This window comes from Myxocyprinus asiaticus, chromosome 42, assembly GCF_019703515.2.
Source record: "Myxocyprinus asiaticus isolate MX2 ecotype Aquarium Trade chromosome 42, UBuf_Myxa_2, whole genome shotgun sequence".
NCBI classification, from domain to species: Eukaryota; Metazoa; Chordata; class Actinopteri; order Cypriniformes; family Catostomidae; genus Myxocyprinus; species Myxocyprinus asiaticus.
Genome location: NC_059385.1, coordinates 26,861,709 through 26,885,844, shown reverse-complemented (window position 1 = coordinate 26,885,844; position 24,136 = coordinate 26,861,709). Strand labels below are relative to the sequence as shown.

Here is a 24,136-nt window from a genome sequence, read left to right as displayed (position 1 = left end):
TTCCAGATGAAAAGATGTAAAACAGACATCTCAGAGATGTACGTGTGATATCTGGGAGCTTATTTAAAAACAAACAAACAGACAAAGCAAGAAAACCATGTTAACGTAACATCTGACATCAAACCATGAAGAGGCAGGTAGATTTGTAGTATTCTAAAAGCTATAAGGGAAAATATGCAGTACAAAATCTTACTATGACTCCAGGTGTCCCCTACAGCATCACAGCAGCGTATGATGGTATATTGGTTAAAAAAATAAAGTGCAGAGACAGATGATTAAACAGGTCTCTATTTATTGTATTAATGCTGAAGTTAATGCCTGTGGAAACTGCTCAGTGTTGCACTTTATGGTTTGAAAAATTATGCTCCATCACTTCATTCTCAGTTCACTTTCATAAACTCGTCATCTCCTGTAAGCACATAAAAGCAAAATCGGTCCTTTGTAATGTACATAAATACTGATCAATACACAAGTTTCACAATTTAATCTGCTCCTTATATTGGTAATAATATGCAGAGGGGTCCAAAGGTCAGAGGTCAATTGTGTAAATGCTTCTATTTTGCATTTGTTTATTTAATACAAGTGTTTAAGCACAACAATTTGAGTGAAGAGTTGAACTGACAAATTATATGAATTTCTAAATGTATTGGTCATTTCTTTGGTAGGTCCCCCTTTCACTTTAATGACAGCATGCAATCAAGCTGCTATGGACTCAACAAATATGTATGAAACCTGATGATCATGTTATCCAGCATGATTTGAGAATGTTTCATACAGCATCTTGTGTGCATCAACAGAAGCAAGAAAATCTGACCTTTTGTATAAAGGAGCTAACATGATCAATGTTACAAATTTGCTTAGTTACCTACAAATAGTGCAGAATCTTAAATATTTCTTATTAATTGAACATCATAATGTTTTTTAAAGGGATAGTTCACCCCAAAATGAAAATTCTCTCATCATTTACTCACCCTCATGCCATCCTAGATGTGTATGACTTTCTCTCTTCTGCTGAACACAAATGGAGATTTTTAAATGAATATTTCAGCTCTTTTTGTCCATACAATGCAATTGAATGGTGACCAGAAATCAGAAGGCCCAAAAAGCACATAAAGGCAGTATAAAAGTAATTCATATGACTCCAGTGTTTTAATCTATATCTTCTGAAGTAATATGACAGGTGTGGGTGAGAAACAGATCTATATTTAAATGCTTTTTATTTTTTTTACTATCAATATCCACCTTAGTCTAGCCCTAACCAGTAGGTGGCTGAATGTGAAAGTCACTTCCACACCAGTAAAAAAGGACTTAAATATTGATCTGTATTTCACCCACACCTATCATATCACTTAAGAAGACATGGATTTAACCACTAGAGTCGTGTGTATTACTTTTAAACTGCTTTATGTCCCTTTTGGACATAAAGTTCTGGTAACCATTCACTTGCATTGTATGGACCAACAGAGCTGAGATATTCTTTTAAAAACCTTAATCTGTGTTCTACAGAAGACAGAAAGTCATACACATCTGGGATGGCATGAGGGTGAGATAAATGAAAAAATGTGAACCATCCTTTTAAAGAAACAGTGAGTGTGTGTGTGTGTCTCTTACCATCTCTCATAAGAACTCCACAGTACTCTTCGCACTCTTTCTGACTGTAGAATTTGTTACCGTTGCCCTTGCAGCCTCCATATTTGAAAGACACACACTTTCCAATGGTTGAATCAAAGGCCCACAGATCTGAGAATGCTTTACAGGGGCCAGCGTCCATGGGCAGCCTACAGGCAGCTAGATGGACAAAACAGAGGAGTATAGTGTAAATTTTAGGATCACAAATCCTAAATTCCCATTCCCAAACCAAAGCCTCGGACCTCCCAATATACCATAGTACAGAAATGTCAGCGTAACATGCTCATGATTACACACACACACACACACACACACCTACCCTCAGTGCGACAGCTCTGCTGACACTCCTTTTCGGTCACAAAGTTGTTTTGATTGCCCATGCAGCCTCCAAAGGTAAACACCTGACAGGTCATGATGGACGAGTTATAATGGTACCGCTGGAACATTCCAAAACACGGACCGGAATCTGGCTGAGCCTTGCACGCTTCTATAGTCACACACACACACACACACACAAATAAAGGAAAACGGCCATATATTTATCACAGAATTTCATAATTTGGCTGGACTGCAAAGAACACAAATTTTCGTGAGGAAAATAAATTCTATTCAAATAGTGATTTGGTTTTAAACTCTATAAATCGAAATTGGAGTTTTGTGGCTTTAGTCCATGTGTGTTAGCTTTGATGGCATCTATTTGCTAATGTTGTCCTAAAGGTTGACAAAATTCCCTTTTAGAGTCTTTCTCTTCCAGAAAAATGGACCGGAAATTCTAATCATGCTGCACTACACAGATTTTTGTCAAGTCAAATCATTTTTATTTGTACGGTGCTTTTCACAACACATCCTTTCAAAGCAGCTTTACAGGAAATCATGTTTTAACAGAAAATGAAGCTGTAATGTCTGTAATGTCTTAAAGTCTACATTCTGTGGTTTGATAAAAAAATGTGATTGTAAATTATGCCTTAAAAAATAGCATTACACACAGTGCAGCTATTTGCACCCCAATAGTATAAGTAGGTACAGCTACAGGCCGGAGACCTCCAAATTAGGGCAGAATCTCCAAAAGACGGCAGGGTTAGACCAAAAGAGGCGTGGTTACTCCAAAAGGGGGTTGCGCCAACTCCAAAAGGGGTGTCAGGTCCACTCACGGTTATGGTAAGGGGCTCCCTATATCTTTAATGGTTTGGAGCAATGCCTGCAGCTATATCCTTCTCCAATAGTCTGGTGAAACTACCGAAATATAGCACGAACTAGTCAATAGGTGTTGCTGCAGCGATGGTGTGAACGTGTAATGTCATCCTAGCAACCGTGGTTCGATTCTGCCTTTTGTCCCACTCTTTTTCCCCATCTGATTTCCTGTTCCACTCTTAATATTTCCTTTAATACTACTTAAAATAGATAAAAATGAATAGAAATGTTGATTTCATCGCAGTGATTTGGTCACGGTGAATGTCAGGGAGTGCAGAAAAGGGTTTGATCTGGAGGCGGGGTCAGTCGATCGCACTTGTTCCCACGGCTCAGCATGTTTGTGTGTACATTGCATCAATGTATTACTATATTGTGCAAATCGCCAAAAAAACAAAAGAAAAAGAATGTGGAAGTGAAAGTGGAGATTTATAATAAAAAAAAGGACTTAAATATTGATATTTTTCTGACCCACACCCATCATATTGCTTCTGAAGATATGGATTTAACCATTATAGTCATATGGATTAATTTTATGCTGCCTTTATATGTTTTTTGGATATTCAAAGTTTTGGTCACTATTGACTTACATTGTATGGACCTACTGAGCTGAAATATTCATCTAAAAATCTTTGTTTGTGTTCTATGGAAAAAAGAAAGTCATACACATCTGGGATTGCATGAGGGTGAGTAAATGATGAGAGAGTTTTCATTTTTGGGTGAACTATGCCTTTAAACATTCAGAATCAAGCATTCGACAATGTTATGTAATAAAATAAGGTTAAGTTTGATCTCACACTATTAATTAAACTTGTAATGTTCACATGAATATACTTCCATGTTCCTTTATTCAGTCATGCTGTGTAACATCAAACATTACAGAAAGATTTTCAGCATAAATAATTTTTATTTATTAGCATTCATGAAACTCTACATGGTGCGGTGCAGTACAGTAGATAGGTCCTTTGATATGTAATCTCTTAGCCAATCAACTTGATCTTTTCGCTGCTGCACGCTACAAGAGTTTTCACTCTGAAACCCTCCTCCTCTCCAGCACCACATGTCTAGATCTGCTTCAAAGGGATTGTGTGTGATTACAACTGCCAAATTTGTACTTTTAAAACATAATTTGCCACACAGGAGGAATACTTAATTGACCTTTAAAGTGGAAAAACTTAAAGAAAATGGTGACCAGTCAGTCACAATGTCAAAAAATACACACTCTCCCTCATTCATTCATATACATTTTTTTTGTAACATCTTGACACTGAAAAAACATGTTATTTGTCAACACATACATATGAATCATGATTGTTCACTTCTATATATGATAGTGGCACTATTACTTACCAGGTCCTCTGAACATGGGCGTGTCATCACCCGATCCTTCATCAGGGGGTGACAGAACCACATTCCTCTTCGCCCTCTATTGTGATCAGATCAAATGACAGGATAAATAAAGCTTATCTAATAGTCACTAATACTTTCACTACAAATGAAAACATCTATTATTTATGTTGTAAGGGAAGCTTTTAATCGCTTTTACAGTGCAGTGATGAGGTCTTTACCTGGATCTGTGGTTCTGGTGTGATCTGTTCACCTGGAACACATTCCTCTAAAGACACAAAGGATAATACAGTAATAATGACATAGGGCTGGCAGAAAAGGCATGTTTTATGTTGGTTTTTGTATCATCAAGGTACCTTTGTTTTGTTTGATTACTATAGTGTCTTCACTCAATCCCTGTTCTGCCACCAGAGTCTTGAAGTCTTCGATGAGTGTGGGTCGCAGTTGCGTAGAACGACCTACAGAGGGGAGTATAACAAGATCCTCATTGCTTAAACAGGGCGTTCATACTGACAGCGATTTGCAGTGACAAAGAGACCGAAGTCATTTATTTTTAAGGAGAGTTGGCAATTTGATGTAATGTGAGTAACAGAAATCGAGAAATTTTGTCGATTTGACAGACAGATTTAAACTTTATAAAAAAATTCTGTTCTCATATAACCACAGAAAACAGTGTATATTGAACTAATCATTTATTCCTTAAGATATCAGTTTTAGATTCCTTACCGTAGAGTTTCACAGATGTGGATTTGTCGCCACCTGTCTTGTGACTAATTATCACCACCAGTGCATACTCATCATAGTTAGTATGCACCACGTAGGCATCAACGTCAGCCTTCCATTCTATAGGAAAGACACAACAGTCACAAATCCTTGAACTTCAGCGGAGAACACTTATGATTATGAATTGGCTTATGAGCCAGTTATAATGTTGTACCCACTGGCATTGTGGCACTGGAATCTTCCAGGTGTTTTGGTGAGCTGATACTCTCCACTGATGGACATACAGGTTCCATGCCTGCAAAATAAGTGAATAATAACTGGCATACATGGTGTCATGACACAAATAAGTTTGATACTTAAAAGACATTGTTCCACACCAACTGGCTTCATTTTTAATTTGATGAAATATAATAAGTCTTTTAAAAAAAGGAAAAGTTCACCCAAAAATGAAAATGTTTGTTTTTTTCCATTGCATACCTGTATGACTTTATTTCTTCCGTGGACTACAAAAGGACATATATATATGTATTGTCCTTGTCGCTGTTTTCCCATGCAATGAAATACAATGGGGACTGGAGCTGTCAAGCTCCACAATGTACTATAAAAGTAGTCCATATCTGTCAGGGGATTCACAGTAAGGAGGACCCAAATGCAGGAATGAGTGAAACAAATTATTTTATTAAGAAAAAACCCCTCAAAAAAACATGAAACACAAAACTTTCACGTGGGAGAAAACTTGTAAGAAACCAAACAAAACATCAAAAACTGATAATTGATAAACAAAATAACTAACCAGACAGTGGAGTAACACACAAACACTGGTGAACAGACATGGGAACGAAAACGATCCGACAAACACAAGAGGAAGGGAGCACAATAAATACAGACAAGGCACAAGAGGAAACAGGTGAAGACAATCAACATAAGGAGGACTAATCTAGGGGTGAGGCCAGAGGGAATGAGGGGGTGGAGTTGGGAGAGCACATGGCAAACAAAAACACTAGACTAAGCCATGTGCTCATACATAACACAAACAAACAACCGACAAGGACAGAAGGGCAGACAGAGAAGGATCATGACAATATCCTGAAACCTGAGCATGTCTGCTGTGTGCATTTTCCATTTCTCTTTTTGATTTGAAACTGTAGCACCTAATAAACATGCAAAAAATAGAAAATTCTAGAGCAAAAAGTTTTCCTAAAAATGTATGTCCACATATGGTTAGTATATTGTTTTTTCATGTTTTTGAGATGTTACAGACATTACAGCTGTTTTTCTGTAAAGCTGCTTTGGAACAATGTGTATTGGGAAAAGCACATAAAAAAACTAAACAAAAAATTTATTTGACTTGATTTGACTTGTTACAGTGTTTTTTTCTTCTTTGGCAACAAAATCTCAATGTTCTCTCTTTACACTGTCAAACAAACAAGAAGCATTTTACCATCAGAAATTAACATAAATAATTCTTATTCAGACTTCAGGCCCAGACAGTTTCACCTGCCTGTCTGAAAGTCTGCACTGACCAACTGGCCCCCATCTTCACACAGATCTGCTAGAGCAGTGTGAAGTTCCCTGCTGCTTCAAATGCTCCACCATCATTCCGAGAAAAAAAAAAAAAAAAGAAAATCACAGGATTACAGACCTTAATTACTACAGACCTGTCGCTCTCACGTCTGTGGTCATGAAGTTATTTGAGAGACTGGTTTTGGCCTACATGAAGGACATCACTGGACCCCTGCTCGACCCCCTTCAGTTTGCTTACCGAGCAAACAGGTCTGTGGATGATGCTGCCAATATGGGACTGCATTATATCCTGCAACACTTCGACAGACCTGGGACTTATGCAAGGATCCTGTTTGTGGACTTCAGTTCAACCTTCAGTACCATCATGCCTGATCTTCTCTCAACCAAACTGACCCTGCTCTCCGTGCCCACCCCAATCTGTCAATGGATCACCAGCTTTCTGACAGATAGGCAGCAGCTAGTGAGACTGGGTAAACTCACATCCGGGACCCTCACTATTAGCACTGGTGCTCCTCAGGGATGCGTTCTCTCTCCACTGCTCTTCTTCCTGTACACGAATGACTGCACTGCAAAGGACCCCGCTGTCAAGCTCCTGAAGGTTGCAGACAACACCACAGTCATCGGCCTCATCCAAGACAGTGACGAGTCTGCATACAGATGGGAGGTTGATCATCTGGCTGTCTGGTGCGGTCACAACAACCTTGAGCTGAACACACTCAAAACACTGGAGATGATAGTGGACTTCAGGAGAAATCCCCCCCACCCATTCTGAACAGCACTGTGGCAGCAGTGGAGACATTCAGGTTCCTGGCTCTACCATCTCTCAGGACCTGAAGTGGGACACCCACACAGACTCCATTGTGAAGAAGGCTCAGCAGAGGTTGTACTTCCTTCGCCAGCTGAGGAAGTTCAACCTGCCATCTGAGGAAGTTCAACCTGACCGTCATTGAGTCTGTCCTGTGTTCATCTCTAACTGTCTGGTTTGGTTCAGCCACCAAATCAGACAGAAGGAAACTACAACGGACAGTCAGGACTGCTGAGAGGATTATTGTTGCCCCCCTGCCCACCCTTCAAGACCTGTACGTCTCCAGAGTGAGGAAACGTGCAGGTAGAATCACTCTGGACCCCACACACCCAGCCCACTCCCTCTTTGAACTGTTGCCCTCTGGCCAGCACTACAGAGCACTGAGCGCCAGGACATCCAGGCACAAGAACAGTTTTTACCCTCAGGCCATTTTCCACATGAACAATTAAACTGCCTCAGGACTCCCCCATAGTGCAATAATGTAAATACATATTTCATGTACATATGTAAATTCACATATTTAATTTAATAACTGTACATACCCCTACCTTGCACATACATTACCACTTGCACTTGTACATATGCCATTCTTTTATATGTCCTATTATTTGCATGTCTATTTATACTCTTACCTTGTTTTATATTCTGTGTCTCACTGTAATGTTTTGTGTGCACTTGTTTCTCCTATCACCAAAACAAAATTCCTTGTGTACATGAGAACACTTGGCAATAAAACTCATTCTGATTCTGATTATTCAAAGCAAAGGCCAGCATCATCCAATCACTGCCAACCATGTTAAAATAAAATAATACATTACCAATTCTGAATCTAAGTTCTGATTACCATTGTCCCATGTCTGCCAAACATGTTAAGCAGTCCAAACATCATCTGCAGCCTAAAACTGAACTTTTGGTCGGATTTTAGGAGTGAATGGACTTAGCTGCATAGGAAAGATATAGGATGCTACCTTGCTCCCTATTTAGTGAATGATTTAACCTCCAGTGTGCTGTCTGTCTGCACTGGTCTCAGAACAGTTCGAAATGCACCTTATTTTCATCATAACGCCATATAAAGCCTCTGAAAGCAAATTTTTTTCTCAATATGATATGTGATGCACAGTAAATATAGAATTTCTAATGAAAAAAAATAGCGCTATTGTACACTATAGTGTACATTGTGTTCAGCGGTGTGGTGTTTCGCAATAAATTGCTCAAATTTTAAAAATGGCATATCAGCTAAAACTAGAGACTGTAATCTTTTGACTCAAACAGTTTTCGGTGTAAACACTTAATTAGGTTTCTTACCAGATGTAGTTTTGTTGCTGTTTCTCCCAAAGACAAACTCCACTGTGATCGGCACCATGTTGTTTTGTCACATGACTCCGTGCGTTGAAAGTTTAACCCTTTACTGACAGCCCAGCATCTTCTGAATTTAAATTAAATTAAATTATGTGTTGCGTATAGTGAAGCCAAAATACAATGTACACGCATGTGGATGCAGGGTTGCATGAGGATATGACTCGAGCGCTGTATTCCAAGTCTTCTGAAGCCATTCGATATCTTTGTGTGAGGAACAGACTGAAAAGCTAAAATGATAACAGTCCCCGCTTTCATGGGCTGGAAAACAGTAGTGTGTACATTCTTCAAAATGTATCTTTTTGTGTTCCACGGAAGAAAATCATTCAGGTTTGAAACAACATTAGGTTGAGTAAATAGTGACAGAATGTTTATTTTTGGGTGAACTATCCCTTTAAGATTTATAGATGAAATGCTGCATTACTGTGTCGTACCTGAGGACAGTGCGGGTCATGCTGACAGTTTTGGCAGAGTCACTGGACTGCAGCTCTAAAGTGCCGATGGGTGCATCTCCCTTATGACGCTTGAGCCAAGGGCACGTGGATGCCACCGCTATATCATACCATTTTCCCATGAACTTTTAGAGGAGAGAAGTGAAGGAAAGGAGTCAGAGGTCAGATTAGGAGAAATTAGGTCAATTAGAGTTTCAAATGGATGCATTAGAAAGCAATGGTGTAGATTTGGTTTGAACACTGAGGGGGACCAAATGTGGATTTGGGGGTGGGGGGGATATGGTTTGGGAAGTGTTCTGTTTCATTACAACACATTACACAATGCATAATAACAGTTTAAATTAATGCACAGATAAATAAAGTATATTCAATGTAGGGATGCCGCGGTGTGAGTTTTTGACGGTTAGATTACCGTCTGAGAAAAATAAATAAATAAATAAATAAATAAATCGCGGTTCACCGTTTTACAGTTATTTGCACATTTTCTTATTATGCAACAGCACTGATGCAAAAAATGCATATAACAACTGTAAAAACGTCTAAGTGAATGTATTTCTGGGGGATATGTGGATGCTAAGGGAAGCCCTATAACAAGAAAACTGATAAATACACACACACACACACACACACACACACACACAAAGAGGTGGTATAGAATAAGAGACGCCCCAATCTACGGCACAATCGCTTATGCGCATCCCGAGCTCAGTGATGTGCTTATGTGTAAACAAAGTGCTTCAAAAGTGCGTAAATGTAAGATTATTGTGGGTGCGCAACATGTAGTTCAAGGCATTAAACAGTTTTTTCTTCTGCATCAGTTTATTAAAGCAATCCGTTGTTCTGTCAGACACCTATAAAGAATCACCAACAGACTCTAAATACTGTCCACAACACCTTACAAATAAACCTGTGGACAGGCTTGGGAAATAATGGATTACTTGTAATCAGTGGCGTATCCAGGACATTTTTACTGGGGTGGCCAAGATGGGGCACATACCTAGTGTGGGGTGGCGATACCAGGAGAACCTTTATGAATGGCACATGATTAAAATGTGTAAATATCACATTGCTTTGCTTCAACATCTACACATGTAGAATAAATGAATTCTTAAACTCATGTTAGCATTCACTGAATTGTTTGTATTCAATATCAGACTGTTGTTTTGACATTTGACAGTTTTCTATTCCTGTTCTATTTCAACCTATTACAGTTTCTGGGAATCTCTGGTTATTTTAACATAACATCCATTTTTAAATCAGTAATTGTTTAGGAAAAGTCAGTTACACATTTTTAAGAGCTATTCTCATTGTAGAGAATTAATCTACATATAACATCAGGTATAGTGTATAATCATAAAAAGATACAAGTACAGGTGATAACTGATTGAGGCGCAATTCAATCAATAATTCAATCAATTATTCATTCATTTATTAGCTATAACTGCACTGTCCAGCAGAAATATTGTTAAATTGGGTACAAATCAGTCTGTGAAATTGGCTACGAGGGCTTATAGGTGTCTGTCTTGAAACCCCAAAATTACAGATTGAGCTCTGAATACAGTAAAAACCAAAACTCTATTTACAGTGTCTACTCAGGTTTATTTTCCACATGTTCTGATAGCTTCAATTACTTTGAATATTACCAAATAAAATAATTAGTCAAATCATTTGCGGCATTTAAGTGCAATTTGCCCTGCCTCTGCATATTTAAAATGTCAAATAATAAAAACGTTGAAGATTTTATTGGTCTGACTGACCAATAATACACATAAAGAGCTCATAAATAACTCATGTAAAGATTTTAAGTACAGTCACAGCACAAACCCTTCCATTTCACACACAGGTTAGCCATATATATATAACTTTAGCTATTGAACATATACATCTGTAAAACGCTTTACACACCTCCGTCATTAAATCAGAAAACATGGCATTTCATATTTCATGTCAATATAAAGACAACATGCTGAATGTGTAGGGTCTAGCTTACTCTTTAACCTAGCTACTGTAACAATGAAAAAATTCGGGATAAATTAAACGATAGATTAGATGAACATACCTCTCAAATAACAGCTTTCTTTTTGACCACAAATCGACGTCGTCGATTTGGAGGTAGACGCTAGCTCACATCAGCTTCGTGCTTCTGAACGACCATTATACTCCAGACCTGGTGCCCGCGACCTGCGGCACCTGCCTGGCCACCCGCGGCCTGCCCCTCCCCCCACTGATCAAAGATCAGCTCACACAGCTTCAGTTCCACCACTACTATAATGGTCAGAAATATAAAACTGACCCTGGGTCAGTGTGGCTCTAAATCAACAAATGACCTGAGATGTCATCTTTGATTGACAGGCGTTTCTATTGGTTCTTCGTTCTTGTGTTGATGAACATGATGAACTACCAATCAGTTCTGGGGTGGCCACAGGGTGGCCAATGAGCTTTCAGGGGTGGCCCAGGCCACCACAGGCCACCCCCTAAAATCGCCACTGCTTGTAATGGTGTTAGGTAATCAGGGTACAAAAATGTGTTAACTGTTACATAAAAAATGTAATCAGATTACAGTTACATTTTCAAAAACTTTTTCAGGATTACAAGTTTTATTTTCTGACAAAAGAAATTTTCCTGACATAAAGTGATACAGACAGCTGTTTGTTTAGTACAGGGGTCGGCAACCTATGGCACGCGTGGGGTAATCCCTGGCACACCAGCAACGGCGAGAGAGAAGTAGACTATTTTATTTATATAAATTCCACACCTGCTTTCCAATCTACATCATGATACAATCCTTCCTCATGATCAAGCAGTGTGTTTTCATGAGCTGAATGGGAGACTAAACAAAAAGTTAAAATGTGACGAGACTGCAGTATACCAAACAAACCACTCGCTCATCATGAGCCGGCAGCACATCACTTTCGATTAATCACACGAGTAAACACGATCCCTTTGCTTGGGTCAGGCTGCACGGATGACAGCCTACATTCTGTGTTTCATTTGTTTCTTTTTGCTTTCAGAACAACATGTGATGTAATAAGGAAAACACCACTATTAATCCTTGAGATTTCCAACCCAGCATACAAGTACACCCTCCTTAAACCATAGTCACACACAAAATTGCATTCAACGATTAAAAGAGAAAGCACAAACCCACAACGTGAGATTAAGAGTCTATTCAAAATATAAATTAAACCTGAAAATAAAGTTTTAGGATTCTGCAGGTGAAATTCTATGAAAAAGGGCTAAACAGCTGATCGGCTTGTGATGCGTGAATGGCTTGCATGTGCAGCGTGAGTCTCGTCACACTTTAATAGTGTTTAGTCTCCCATTCAGCTGATGAAAACACACTGCGTGATCATGAGGAAGGATTACATCAAGATGTAGATTGGAATGCAGGTCAGGTGCGAAAAACTTTATATAAATAAAATAGCCTGTTTCTCTCTCGGTGTTGCTTGCGTGCTAGTAATTACCCCTCAGTGTGATTTGAAAAATGTATGACATAATATAAGAAATATTTAAAATTCCACACACTTTCATGATCATTAATCAAAGAAGGGGAGCGTCGGCACAGCCATTGACCAGGAAAATAAAAAATGGCACTCTATGTCAAAAAGGGTGCCGACCCCTGATTTAAGCTGTGTCTCGTTTCGAAGGCTGCGTGCTAGCTGGGAAGCGTCCTTTGAAGGCTGCAGTATACCGAGCGTCCTCCTTTAAACAAGCCTCATTTAAACGAGACGGCCTTCGTAGGACAAACGGAAACAGAATGTAACATGGTTGCTATGACAGCACGCCACTCTCTAACAGAGTTAGACTCCTTTGGAAGGGAGTGCATGAGGTAAATTTTAGGAGAGTTTGAAATTGATTTTACAGGTGTACATTTAATCTATAATACTTTAATTATATATTACTATAATTATACATATTATAAACTCGACACCTGTCTACTGAAGTACTTGGGAATTAACATTACTTGCGTTTGAACATCATATTTTTGGGCAAATTGGCGTAATTTTTTAGACAAATGATGTTCATTTCCGTTGAAGCAAAGAATTGTGGTTTGTGAGTGCCCACGGAGGATACACCTCATGTATCCTTCCAATTCCCGTGAAAGAATGTTGCATTCGAAGGCTGCATTTGAAGTGTCCTACTTGTTTTTCTGAAACGAGACAGCCTCGATGACGTATGTGGCCGACAAATGCAACCTCCGGAGGATGCAGCCTTCTAAACGAGACACAGCCTTAAGGCCCAAACATACTTCACGCAAGTACGCGAACGCAGACGCACCTTGCTATGCAAACTCGATTCCACGCGTCGTTGCGTAGTGAAATGTGTCAACGCTCAATTCATAATCAAAAGCAGGTACACGCTGCATTCTCTGTGTTGCCGCAAGGGGTGCTTGAGCGGAGTTTTCAGTCAACAACTGTCATGGCGGAGCAGAAATTTGAGGAGCGTCTCTCGAACAAGTTATACAAACATATTTTCGACCCCTCGTCCCCTCTCCATTTGAATAAAACAACTTGCTTGGCAAGAAATTGCAGCTTCCCTAAATTCTGATAACGACACTGTAAAGAGAAAATGGAAACAACTATGGGACCAATTTGTCCGAGCCAGGAAGAAATGGAAAGGCGTCTGCAGTGGAGATGCCGCAAGTAGCTGTGGATATCCAGTCATTTTGGATATGTTGGGATGGTTTTTTGACTTCATAAAACACCGGACCGCAGAGTCAAATTTTCGTGATTCGGTAATGTTGTTTTAATGTGACTGATCATAAGAACGCTTATTATTGTTATTAAAAGCAAACTTCAATGTGGTGTAAGGTCTGTAACCGCCAGAGCAACGCAAGAGCGCATATAAAGTAGGTTTTAATGGGACCATGTGTAGGCCATGCGCTGGCCAAGCGCCTGTGTACTTGCGTATGTTTCGGCCTTTAGAGTGAGAGATGGTTTAGATGCGCTTTCTCTTCGGGTTCTCTCTCATGACTCACTTGAGTCAGAAGCGCCTCCTACTGTCACATGAGCAAATAAGACCTGTCTCACATCAACACTCTGCTCTTGAGGCAAACAGCTGCTTCATAGCGATGGCCAGGAAGAACATGCATTATTTTCTTGAAAATTTCGACATTATTCGCTCTTTAAAAGTGAAAAGCGGGGGAGTCACGTGATGCCATGCGAGGTTCGGACATGTGAACAGCGAACTCTGCGCACTTTGCTAGTTTTGATACTTTTAATTATATAAACCGGTGAGATTTGATACACTCTGATCCATAACTGTTCTAGGAAGACAACATGTCAAAGAATTCAAAATCCTCGGGCTCTGGAAACATTATAAGACACTTACGTGCTCAAGCTGATGCCCCTCCAGAGGCTTTGGACCAGGGAGTCAGCTTGGCCAGAGAGGTGAAAGAGATTTGGCGTGAAAAGTTGGAGGATATGGAAAATCGTAGTCGGTGGAACAACTTACGAATTGTTGGAATTCCTGAGCGAGCAGAGGGTCAGAATATGGTGGAATTTCTGGACGGGCTCTTTCTGAGTCTACTTGACATAACACGCTATAAGCTGGAAATCGAGCAGGCTCACAGGGTTCCGGCTCGGCGATCCGCTGAGGGAGACAGGCCCCGATCAATTCTGGCCAAATTCCTACGCGAGACGAGGAGTAAAGGAAGGCTTTCTTGGAAGAACCACAACATTTTCTTGTTCCCAGACTTTGCGAATTTGACGAGAGAAATGTGATCGATTCAAGGAATGCAAGAAACTCTTACATCAACGGAAGGTCGCTTTTGCACTGATATTCCCGGCCAAATTGAGAATAGATGCTAAGGATGTCCCCAACAAGCTTTGTCCTTCATAAAGTCAATGGACTGAGTAAGTCATTGTGTGATTCTCACATTGCAGCCGAGTGGGCCTGACTCACTGAACATTCACTTGACCGTCCGAGGAAGCTGGGTGCCTTTTTTGTTTCTTTTTGTGCTGGTTCCACCTAGCGGCTGGAGTTTGTTTGTGTAGTAACACTCCAAGAAACTCTTGCATCAATGGAGGGTTGCTTTTGCACTGATGTTCCCGGCCAGGTTTAGAATAGATGCTAAGGATGGCTGCAAAGTATTTACATGTGCCCAACAGGCGATGTCCTTCATGAAGTCAATGGAGTGAGTGGGTCATTGTGTGGTGCCCGCGTTGCAGCCGAGTGGATCTGACTCACTGAACATTCACTTGACCGTCCAAGGAAACTGGGCGCCTTTTTTGTTTCGTTTTGTGCTGGTTCCGCCTAACGGCTGGAGTTTGTTTTGTATAGTAACACTCCTTTGGGACAGTGTTGTGGATGAATCTGCACGTTCTTTGTACTTATGCCTCATATTGGTTGGAGTTTGTTTTGTGGAGTATTTCTTGCAGGACATTGGAGTGATTGGGTCATCTGTTGCACTCGGGTAACAGTCGAATGCCTGGCTCACTGAACATTCATTTGATTACCCAAGGAAACCGAATAGCTTTTTTTTTTTTTTTTTTTGCTGGTTCCGCTAGCGGCTGAAGCTTGTTTTGTGGAGGAACACACCTTCGGGACAGTTATGTAGATGAATCTACATGTTCTTTGTGTTTATCCCGCCTATTGGCTGGAGTTTGTTTAATAGATTTTTTCTGTTATGTAATTCTGTCTCACAAAATTTTTATAGAAACACCGGACTTGAGCAATCTGATGGCAAAGTTGTCGTGGGGGCTCTCGTAGGCGTACACGGACTGTTTAAGTTTAGAGGGATGGACATTGGTTGGCGCTGTCATGCGCGGGGTTAATGCGCATGTTTTTCTTTTTTCTGTTTGTTTGGTTCTGGGGTAAGTTCGGGGTTTGATTGTTGCACTAATGTTGAAATGTGGTCTTTATAATTTTGTTTTTGACACACAATCTATTTTTTCTAATATGTCAAAATGTCAAATGTTAATATGAGTGGATTGTCTCTCTCCACGTGGAATGTGATTGGGTTGGGGCACCCCATAAAAAGAAGGAAGGTTATTTCTCTTCTTAAACATAAGAAATATGATAAAGTGTTTCTTCAAGAAACACATCTTTCCCCACAGGAAGCGGAAATTTTTTGGAAGATATGGGGTGGGCATGTTTTTCTTTAGTGCTGGCTCAAGTAAGAGCAGGGGAGTCATTTCACTGATAAGTGAGCATCTACAATTCAAATTTCTCAAACAGAGTAAAGATAAATGAGGAAGAGTCATTATAGTTTTAGCAGAAATTCAGGGGCAAAGGTTGATTTTGGCTAATATTTACGCACCTAACGCTGATGATCAGGGCTTTTTTTTTTATAGATCTTGAAGGGGTGTTGCAAACCGTTGGCACCCCTCATGATATAATATTTAAAAGACTTTAATCTATTGATGGACTCAGTCCTTGATCATAGTGAAGCAAAAGTGTGTAAGCCCCCTAGAGCAACACTGACGCTTCACAGGATGTGTAAAAATCTTGGTCTTACAGATATTTGGAAACTTTTGAACCCATCTGGTAGGGACTATACATTTTTTTCATCAGTCCATAAGATTTATTCTAGAATAGATTTTTTTATATATCTAAGTCCCTCATTTCATCTGTTGCGGATTGCTCAATTGGAAACATTTTAGTCTCAGATCACTCCCTGGTGAGTTTAGAGGTGTTGCCATTTTCAGAGAAAAAGAAATCATATAGTTGGCGCTTTAATGTATACCTTTTGCAAAATCCTGAATTCCAACAAATGTTAAAGGTTGAAATCAATATTTATATGGAGACCAACTGGTCCTCAGTATCCTCTGTGGGCGTGGCTTGGGAGGCACTTAAGGCGGTTCTTAGGGGTCGGATCATACAGTATCCCTCATTCATCAAAAACTCCAAAGCACGAGAATTTGTGGAGTTGGAAGGGAATATTAAAAGTTCTGAGGCAGAGCTGAGGCGCCGAATGTCGTCTGATGGCCTCAGAGAATTGACCCGATTGAAATACAGATATAATACTATTTTGTCGCGGAAGGTGGGGTTTTGGCTATTCAGGAGACAGTCAAACTTTGAGTTGGGGGACAAAGCAGGGAAGCTTTTGACTAGATATATAAAGCAGAGAGAGTCTTTTTCTACCATTCCCTCAGTGAAATATGCTGGTGGTGACATTTTTACCTCAGCCATTGATATTAATAATGCTTTTAAAGAATTCTATCTTGATCTTTATAGTTCCACGTCTTCGTCTACTGATGAAGATATTAGAAACTTTGTGGAACCATTAGAACTCCCTAAACTGATGACTGAGCAAAAAAATTCTCTTGATTCTGAGAAAACCTTGGAGTAGCTTGGCAAGGTAATTAAGGCTTTGCCTACAGGCAAGGCTCCGGGGCCAGATGGCTTTGCCGCTGAATTTTTTAAATCTTATGCAACAGAACTGGCTCCACTTTTGTTAGAAGATTATATGGAATCATTAAAGAATGGAAAGCTTCTGCCAACCATGACACAAGCCCGGATCAGTTTGATTCTTAAAAAGGACAAAGATCCAAGTGAGTGTAAGAGTTACTGTCCAATTTCCCTGATCCAGCTAGAAGCAGCTTTTCAGCCGGGCACCTTTCAGTGGCCCAAACAGGGCATTAAGTATTTGGGCATTTTATTCCAAGCAAAATTTCTGATTTAGTTAGAGTTAATTTTGACCGCTTAATAAAAAGTTTTTTGAGCGATGTGGGCAGGTGGGCTTCATTTCATTTATCTATGATTGGGAAGGTTAATGTTATTAAAATGAATTGTGTTCCAAAATTTAACTACCTGCTACAATCTCTCCCTGTAGATGTCCCACTCTCTTATTTCAAGCAATTTGATAGCATAGCGAAGTCCTTCATTTGGAATGGTAAGCGTCCCAGATTACATTTCAATAAGTTACATAGGCCGATTGACAAAGGTGGGATAGGCCTACCCAAGATTTTGTTTTATTATTATGCATTTGCTCTCAGACATTTGATTCATTGTTCGCTTCCACCTGAGAGAGCCCCTCCCTGGTTTTGTATTGAACAGATAGTTCTTGCCCCTATTTCGCCATTGCAAAGCCTTTCTATCAAACTAATCGGAGAAGTTACACCCCGTTATCTCGCTTTTGCACTTGGTATGTACAAAAGTGTCCAGTGTGTTTAATTTAGACATTTAAATAAATGTTGCCTCGAGCATATGGCAGAACCCAAAGTTATGTATTAATAAGTCCCCTTTCTGCTGGTAAGAGTGGATTATGAGGGAGGTTAATACACTCGGTGACCTGTATGAGAGTGGAGTGTTGAGATCTTTTGAAAATTTGGTTCAACATTTTGGGACTCCCAGATCTCTGTTTTATAGGTATTTACAGCTGCGCCACCTGCTCTTTACTATTTTTGGGAGTAGCATACACCCCCCTAAAGCGGTAAATACTCTGGGAATGGTGATTACTGCTTTTGGAAAAGATCATGAGGCATCAGTGTATTACTCCCTGCTAATTCAGAGTCTGGGGGATGGAGCTTTAACTTCTATCAAGTGATTATGGGAGAAAGATTTAAACTTGGTATTGGAGGAGGGAGTGTGGGCTAGGATTCTAAAAAATGTCAAGTCTTGGGGCCTGGGTAGCTCAGTGGTAAAAGACGTTGGCTACCACCCCTGGAGTTCGCTAGTTCGAATCCCAGGACATGCTGAGTGACTCCAGCCAGGTCTCCTAAGCAACCAAATTCGCCCGGTTGCTAGGGAGGGTAGAGTCACATGGGGTAACCTCCTCGTGGTCACTATAATGTGGTTCGTCTCGGGGGGACGTGTGATGAGTTGAGCGTGGATGCCGCGGTGGATGGCGTGAAGCCTCCACACGTGCTATGTCTCCATGGCAACGCACGCAACAAACCACGTGATAAGATGCACGGGTTGATGGTCTCAGACGCGGAGGCAACTGGGATTTATCCTCTGCCACCCGGATTGAGGTGAATCACTACGCGACCATGAGGACTTAAAGCGCTCTGGGAATTGGGCATTCCAATATTGGGTGAAAAAGAAAAAAAAATACGTCAAGTCTGCATCAAGAGATGCAAGGGTGTGCCTTATGCAATTCAATTTTATTGGACCCCCTCTAAATTGTATAGGCTTGGTCTTAAACCACACCCACCTGCTGACGATGTCAATCGGAGGATGGAGACATGACCCATCTTTTTTGGTGGTGTGTTGAATCCAGCAATTTTGGTTGTAAGTTCAGAGTTTTGTGTGTGATGTTTTGGGCACTCGGGTTTTGTTTTGCCCCAGACTCTGTGTTTTGGGCGATGGGGTGGTCATCGATGTTGGGAATAAACACATAAAAAATTGGGTTCTGACCAGTGTAATGATCGCCAGGCAAATTATTTTAATGGATGGAGGTCGGCTGGGGTGCCCCCATTTCAGGAGTGGTGCACGGAGATGGGGAGGGTGGTGGCTTTTGAGGAAGTGTCATTTGGACACTTCGATTTGTTTGTTGGGAAATGGGGCAACTATTTGGAGTTTTTGGAGGGCTCTCGGGGAGGGGAGGTGGAGAGAGAGGTAGAGGTATAAATGTGTGTGATTATTATATATACAGTTGTGCTCAAAAGTTTGCATACCCTGGCAGAAATTTTGGCATTGATTTTGAAAATATGACTGATCATGCCAAAAAACTGTCTTTTATTTAAGGATAGTGATCATATGAAGCCATTTATCATCACATAGTTGTTTGGCTCCTTTTTAAATCATAATGATAACAGAAATCACCCAAATGGCCCTGATCAAACGTTTACATACCCTTGAATATTTGGCCTTGTTACAGACACACAAGGTGACACACGCAGGTTTAAATGGCAATTAAAGGTTAATTTCCCACACCTGTGGCTTTTTAAATTGCAATTAGTGTCTGTGTATAAATAGTCAATGAGTTTGTTTGTCTCATGTGGATGCACTGAGCAGGCTAGTTACTGAGCCATGGGGAGCAGAAAAGAACTGTCAAAAGACCTGCGTAACAAGGTAATGGAACTTTATAAAGATGTAAAAGGATATAAAAAGATATCCAAAGCCTTGAAAATGCCAGTCAGTACTGTTCAATCACTTATTAAGAAGTGGAAAATTCAGGGATCTCTTGATTCCAAGCCAAGGTCAGGTAGACCAAGAAAGATTTCAGCCACAACTGCCAGAAGAATTGTTTGGGATACAAAGAAAAACCCACAGGTAACCTCAGGAGAAATACAGGCTGCTCTGGAAAAAGACAGTGTGGTTGTTTCAAGGAGCACAAGACTTGTTGATCGCTCTCCAAACATAGCGCTTATGGTTGTGACCATAAAGCTCTATTTTGGTCTCGTCACTCCAAATTACAGTGTGCCAGAAGCTGTGAGGCGTGTCAAGGTGTTGTCGGGCATATTGTAACCGGGCTTTTTGTGGCATTGGCTTCTTTCTGGCAACTCGACCATGCAGCTCATTTTTGTTCAAGTATCGTCGTATTGCGCTCCTTGAAACAACCACACTGTCTTTTTCCAGAGCAGCCTGTATTTCTCCTGAGGTTACCTGTGGGTTTTTCTTTGTATACCGAACATTTCTTCTGGCAGTTGTGGCTGAAATCTTTCTTGGTCTACCTGACCTTGGCTTGGAATCAAGAGATCCCTGAATTTTCCACTTCTTAATAAGTGATTGAACAGTACTGACTGGCATTTTCAAGGCTTTGGATATCTTTTTATATCCTTTTACATCTTTATAAAGTTCCATTACTTTGTTACGCAGGTCTTTTGACAGTTCTTTTCTGCTCCCCATGGCTCAGTAACTAGCCTGCTCAGTGCATCCACATGAGACAAACAAACTCATTGACTATTTATACACAGACACTAATTGCAATTTAAAAAGCCACAGGTGTGGGAAATTAACCTTTAATTGCCATTTAAACCTGCGTGTGTCACCTTGTGTGTCTGTAACAAGGCCAAATATTCAAGGGTATGTAAACTTTTGATCAGGGCCATTTGGGTGATTTCTGTTATCATTATGATTTAAAAAGGAGCCAAACAACTATGTGATAATAAATGGCTTCATATGATCACTATCCTTAAATAAAAGAGTCATATTTTCAAAATCAATGCCAAAATTTCACAATTTCTGCCAGGGTATGCAAACTTTTGAGCACAACTGTATATATATATATATATTGTTTGTTTGTTTGCTTTTTTTGTGTATATACTCATGTGTGACCACAGGAATGTTAAATGGGAGACATTCTGTTAAATGTAACATGTTCAACACTCACAGTAATTAGGAATAAGTAATTGAAAAGAGAATTAATTAAAAATTTTAATCTGTTTTGATCTATTCTTTAAAACTACATTTTGTTTTCTATTTGGAATCAAAACTTTTTCCCCCTTTAAAATCCTCCTTAAACAGAAACATAAACATAAAAATCAGGCATAAACTGTTAGCTGGTGATGTTTGACTTTGGATCATGAGCAATCAGAAGAAATACACACTCCAGCATTTAATTATGACAATAATAACGAGGATGATGATAATAACGTGTGATCTACCTTTTGAATACAGTATGAAGTTAATGAATAGTGCAAATTACAATTGCCTATACATACTAACAACAGTACATAGTAGAATTACACTTTGTAGTGCTTTTGAATATGATACGCTGCCAGCACGCTTAAACATTACAAAAAGTGGCATCTTTAATTCGTCACTTTAAAATCACCACAGATAAAAAATATTAAACTTACTAGTTTGTTGTTGGACGACTAGTGGAGCATCCTGTCCAATTTGTAGAATGTGTCTGTCTAGGACTTCTGTCTGCTTGCTTTACATCCGTCGTCTTCAGTCAGTCATTTAAATGCTGCCAAATAGCCGATTTAAGTCGCTTTTTTGATGGATATGAGTCTGGTAGATAGAATTCCTCTGTTATATTTTGGAATTCGTGTGTTTAAGCTTCAGTTTCACGTGAATTGAAAGTTCACGTTCAGTCCGTGACACTTTGCCATTAAAGCACCACGCGGCCACCGTCCGTAACCATAGCAACAGCTCCAGTACCCATACAGAGTTTTCCCATTTAGGTTTACATAATCTTATGAAAAACTCTTTTATATTATACATTTATACATTATATATAATATTTTGCCACATGTAAATAAAGCATTTCACGGTTTTCACGGATTCTAAATTCTTATGGTTAAATCAACCGTGATATTTTTAATCGCGGTTAATAGTAAAACCGTAAAATCGCGTCATCCCTAATTCAATGCATACTCTTAAATATTTATACACTATATCATATCAAACATTCAAAAAAAGCATTAGAGTTAATGTTTCAGAAAAATTTTACCCGTTCAGAAAATTACAATTCTTACCTGCACATCTGAAATGCCTGTCTGCTTTCCTCACCATTAAACACAACTGATCATTTCTATGGACGCCTTTAACACCTTCACTGACTCCACATATGACTTGTGTGATATATTTCATGTTTTCTAAATTCATACCAATGTTGTGTGTAGGTAACAGACCTACAGACCGAAATTGTAAATTGTCAGCCATTAACTGTCTTGTGAGTTTTATTCCTGCAGGGGGCGCTTGAACCTTTAAAACTGAATCCTCCATTCATCCGCATTTAAATCGAAGAACGCTTTATATCCATTGGAGACATTTTACACTGGATGGTTATTTTTAATAAAAACTGATAATTGCAAGGATTCATACCTGTGAATGAAATCCACCTCAGCATTATCTATAAAATTATTTTTTAAAATCCTTATCCAGTAATAATAAACGACTGTGGCTTTCAAACAGTGCTGCCGAGTATTCATCTAGCGAATCTCCAATCTCTCCCTAACAAAACGGATGAACTACATCTCCTCACCCATACAAACAAGGACTTTTCAAACTCTGTTGCCTTGTGCTTCACAGAAACCTGGCTGAGTGAAGCCATTCCAGACAGCGCCTTACATCTGCCAGGCTTCCATCTGTTCAGAGCGGATCGCATTGCGGAGTTAAGTTTATTCTGGTGAGTGTTTATATTCCTCCATACGCATGCGTGAATGCAGCGCTGTAACAGGTTGATCAGATCACAGACACGGAACAACAATTCCCGGACTTATTATTATTCTCTGCGATTTTAACAAAGCTGACCTCACCCGTGAACTGACAAAATACAGACAGCACATTACATGCCCCACCAGAGACAGAAATATACTGGACCACTGTTGAACAACAATAAAGGATGCATATCGCTCTGTCCCATGTGCAGCTTTAGGACTCTCTGATCACTGTCTGGTTCATCTTCTTCCGATCTACAGGCAGAAACTAATATCAGCTAAACCTGTAGTAAGGATTGTAAAGAGATGGACAAATGAAAGCAGAGCTGGAACTACAAGCCTGCTTTGACTGCACTGATTGGAGTGTTTTTGAAGCTGCAGACACAGACCTGGACGAGCTCACAGATACTGTGACATCATATATCAGTTTCTGTGAGGATATGTGCATTCCTACTAGGACTTATTTAATGTTCAACAATGACAAACCATGGTTTACAGGAAAACTCAGACTGCTTCATCATGCCAAAGAGGGTGCTTACAGAAGCAGGGATAAAATATTGTATAATCAGGCCAAAACACACTGTTAAAGTGGCTAAAAGAAAATATTCTGAGAAGCTGAAAAACAAGTTTTCAGCTAACGACCCTGCATCAGTGTGGAGAGGCCTGAAAGACATTATTAACTTCATGACACCATCTCCCAACACTGTAGGGAAACAACAACTGGCTGACAACTTGAATGTCACTTTACAGTCTACCTTGTTTAAGTTAAAGTTCTCTTGGGTTTGCAGTAGAGGCTCAGAGGGCAGAGGTCCAGCATGGAGCAGGCCACTGAAGGCCAGTACCAGAAAAACACGCAGCATTCTGTCTGTGATCCAACTTAAGTTCTGATCTCTAATCCAGACAAGACCCACAGCTGCAGGTCATTGACCTGCCGGCCGTGTGTGCAACACCACCCCCAAAAACACACCAACAAAACAAATAGAACAAAGTTCTTCTGTTTCTGTGCCTTATTTTTCTTTGTGGGTTTTGGTCTTTAAAAATAAGTAATAAGGACAAATAATATTCCTGTAATTCACTACAGTATGTGAGAGTCAAAAAGTGACTTTATATACTGA

General features: G+C 39.9%; 1 protein-coding gene across 1 annotated transcript; it reads right to left on the bottom strand.

Moving 5' to 3' along the window:
* Positions 1 to 272: 272 nt before the first annotated feature.
* Positions 273 to 23,941, bottom strand: LOC127432973 (protein AMBP-like). The gene is made up of 10 exons (XM_051684527.1): positions 23,777 to 23,941; positions 9,007 to 9,149; positions 5,106 to 5,182; positions 4,891 to 5,007; positions 4,521 to 4,622; positions 4,386 to 4,432; positions 4,168 to 4,243; positions 1,949 to 2,116; positions 1,612 to 1,788; positions 273 to 409 (listed from the first exon to the last, which is right to left on the bottom strand). The coding sequence occupies exons 1-10, from the start codon at positions 23,879 to 23,881 to the stop codon at positions 381 to 383; spliced, it is 1,041 nt and encodes a 346-aa protein (XP_051540487.1). The 5' UTR covers positions 23,882 to 23,941; the 3' UTR covers positions 273 to 380.
* Positions 23,942 to 24,136: the final 195 nt, after the last annotated feature.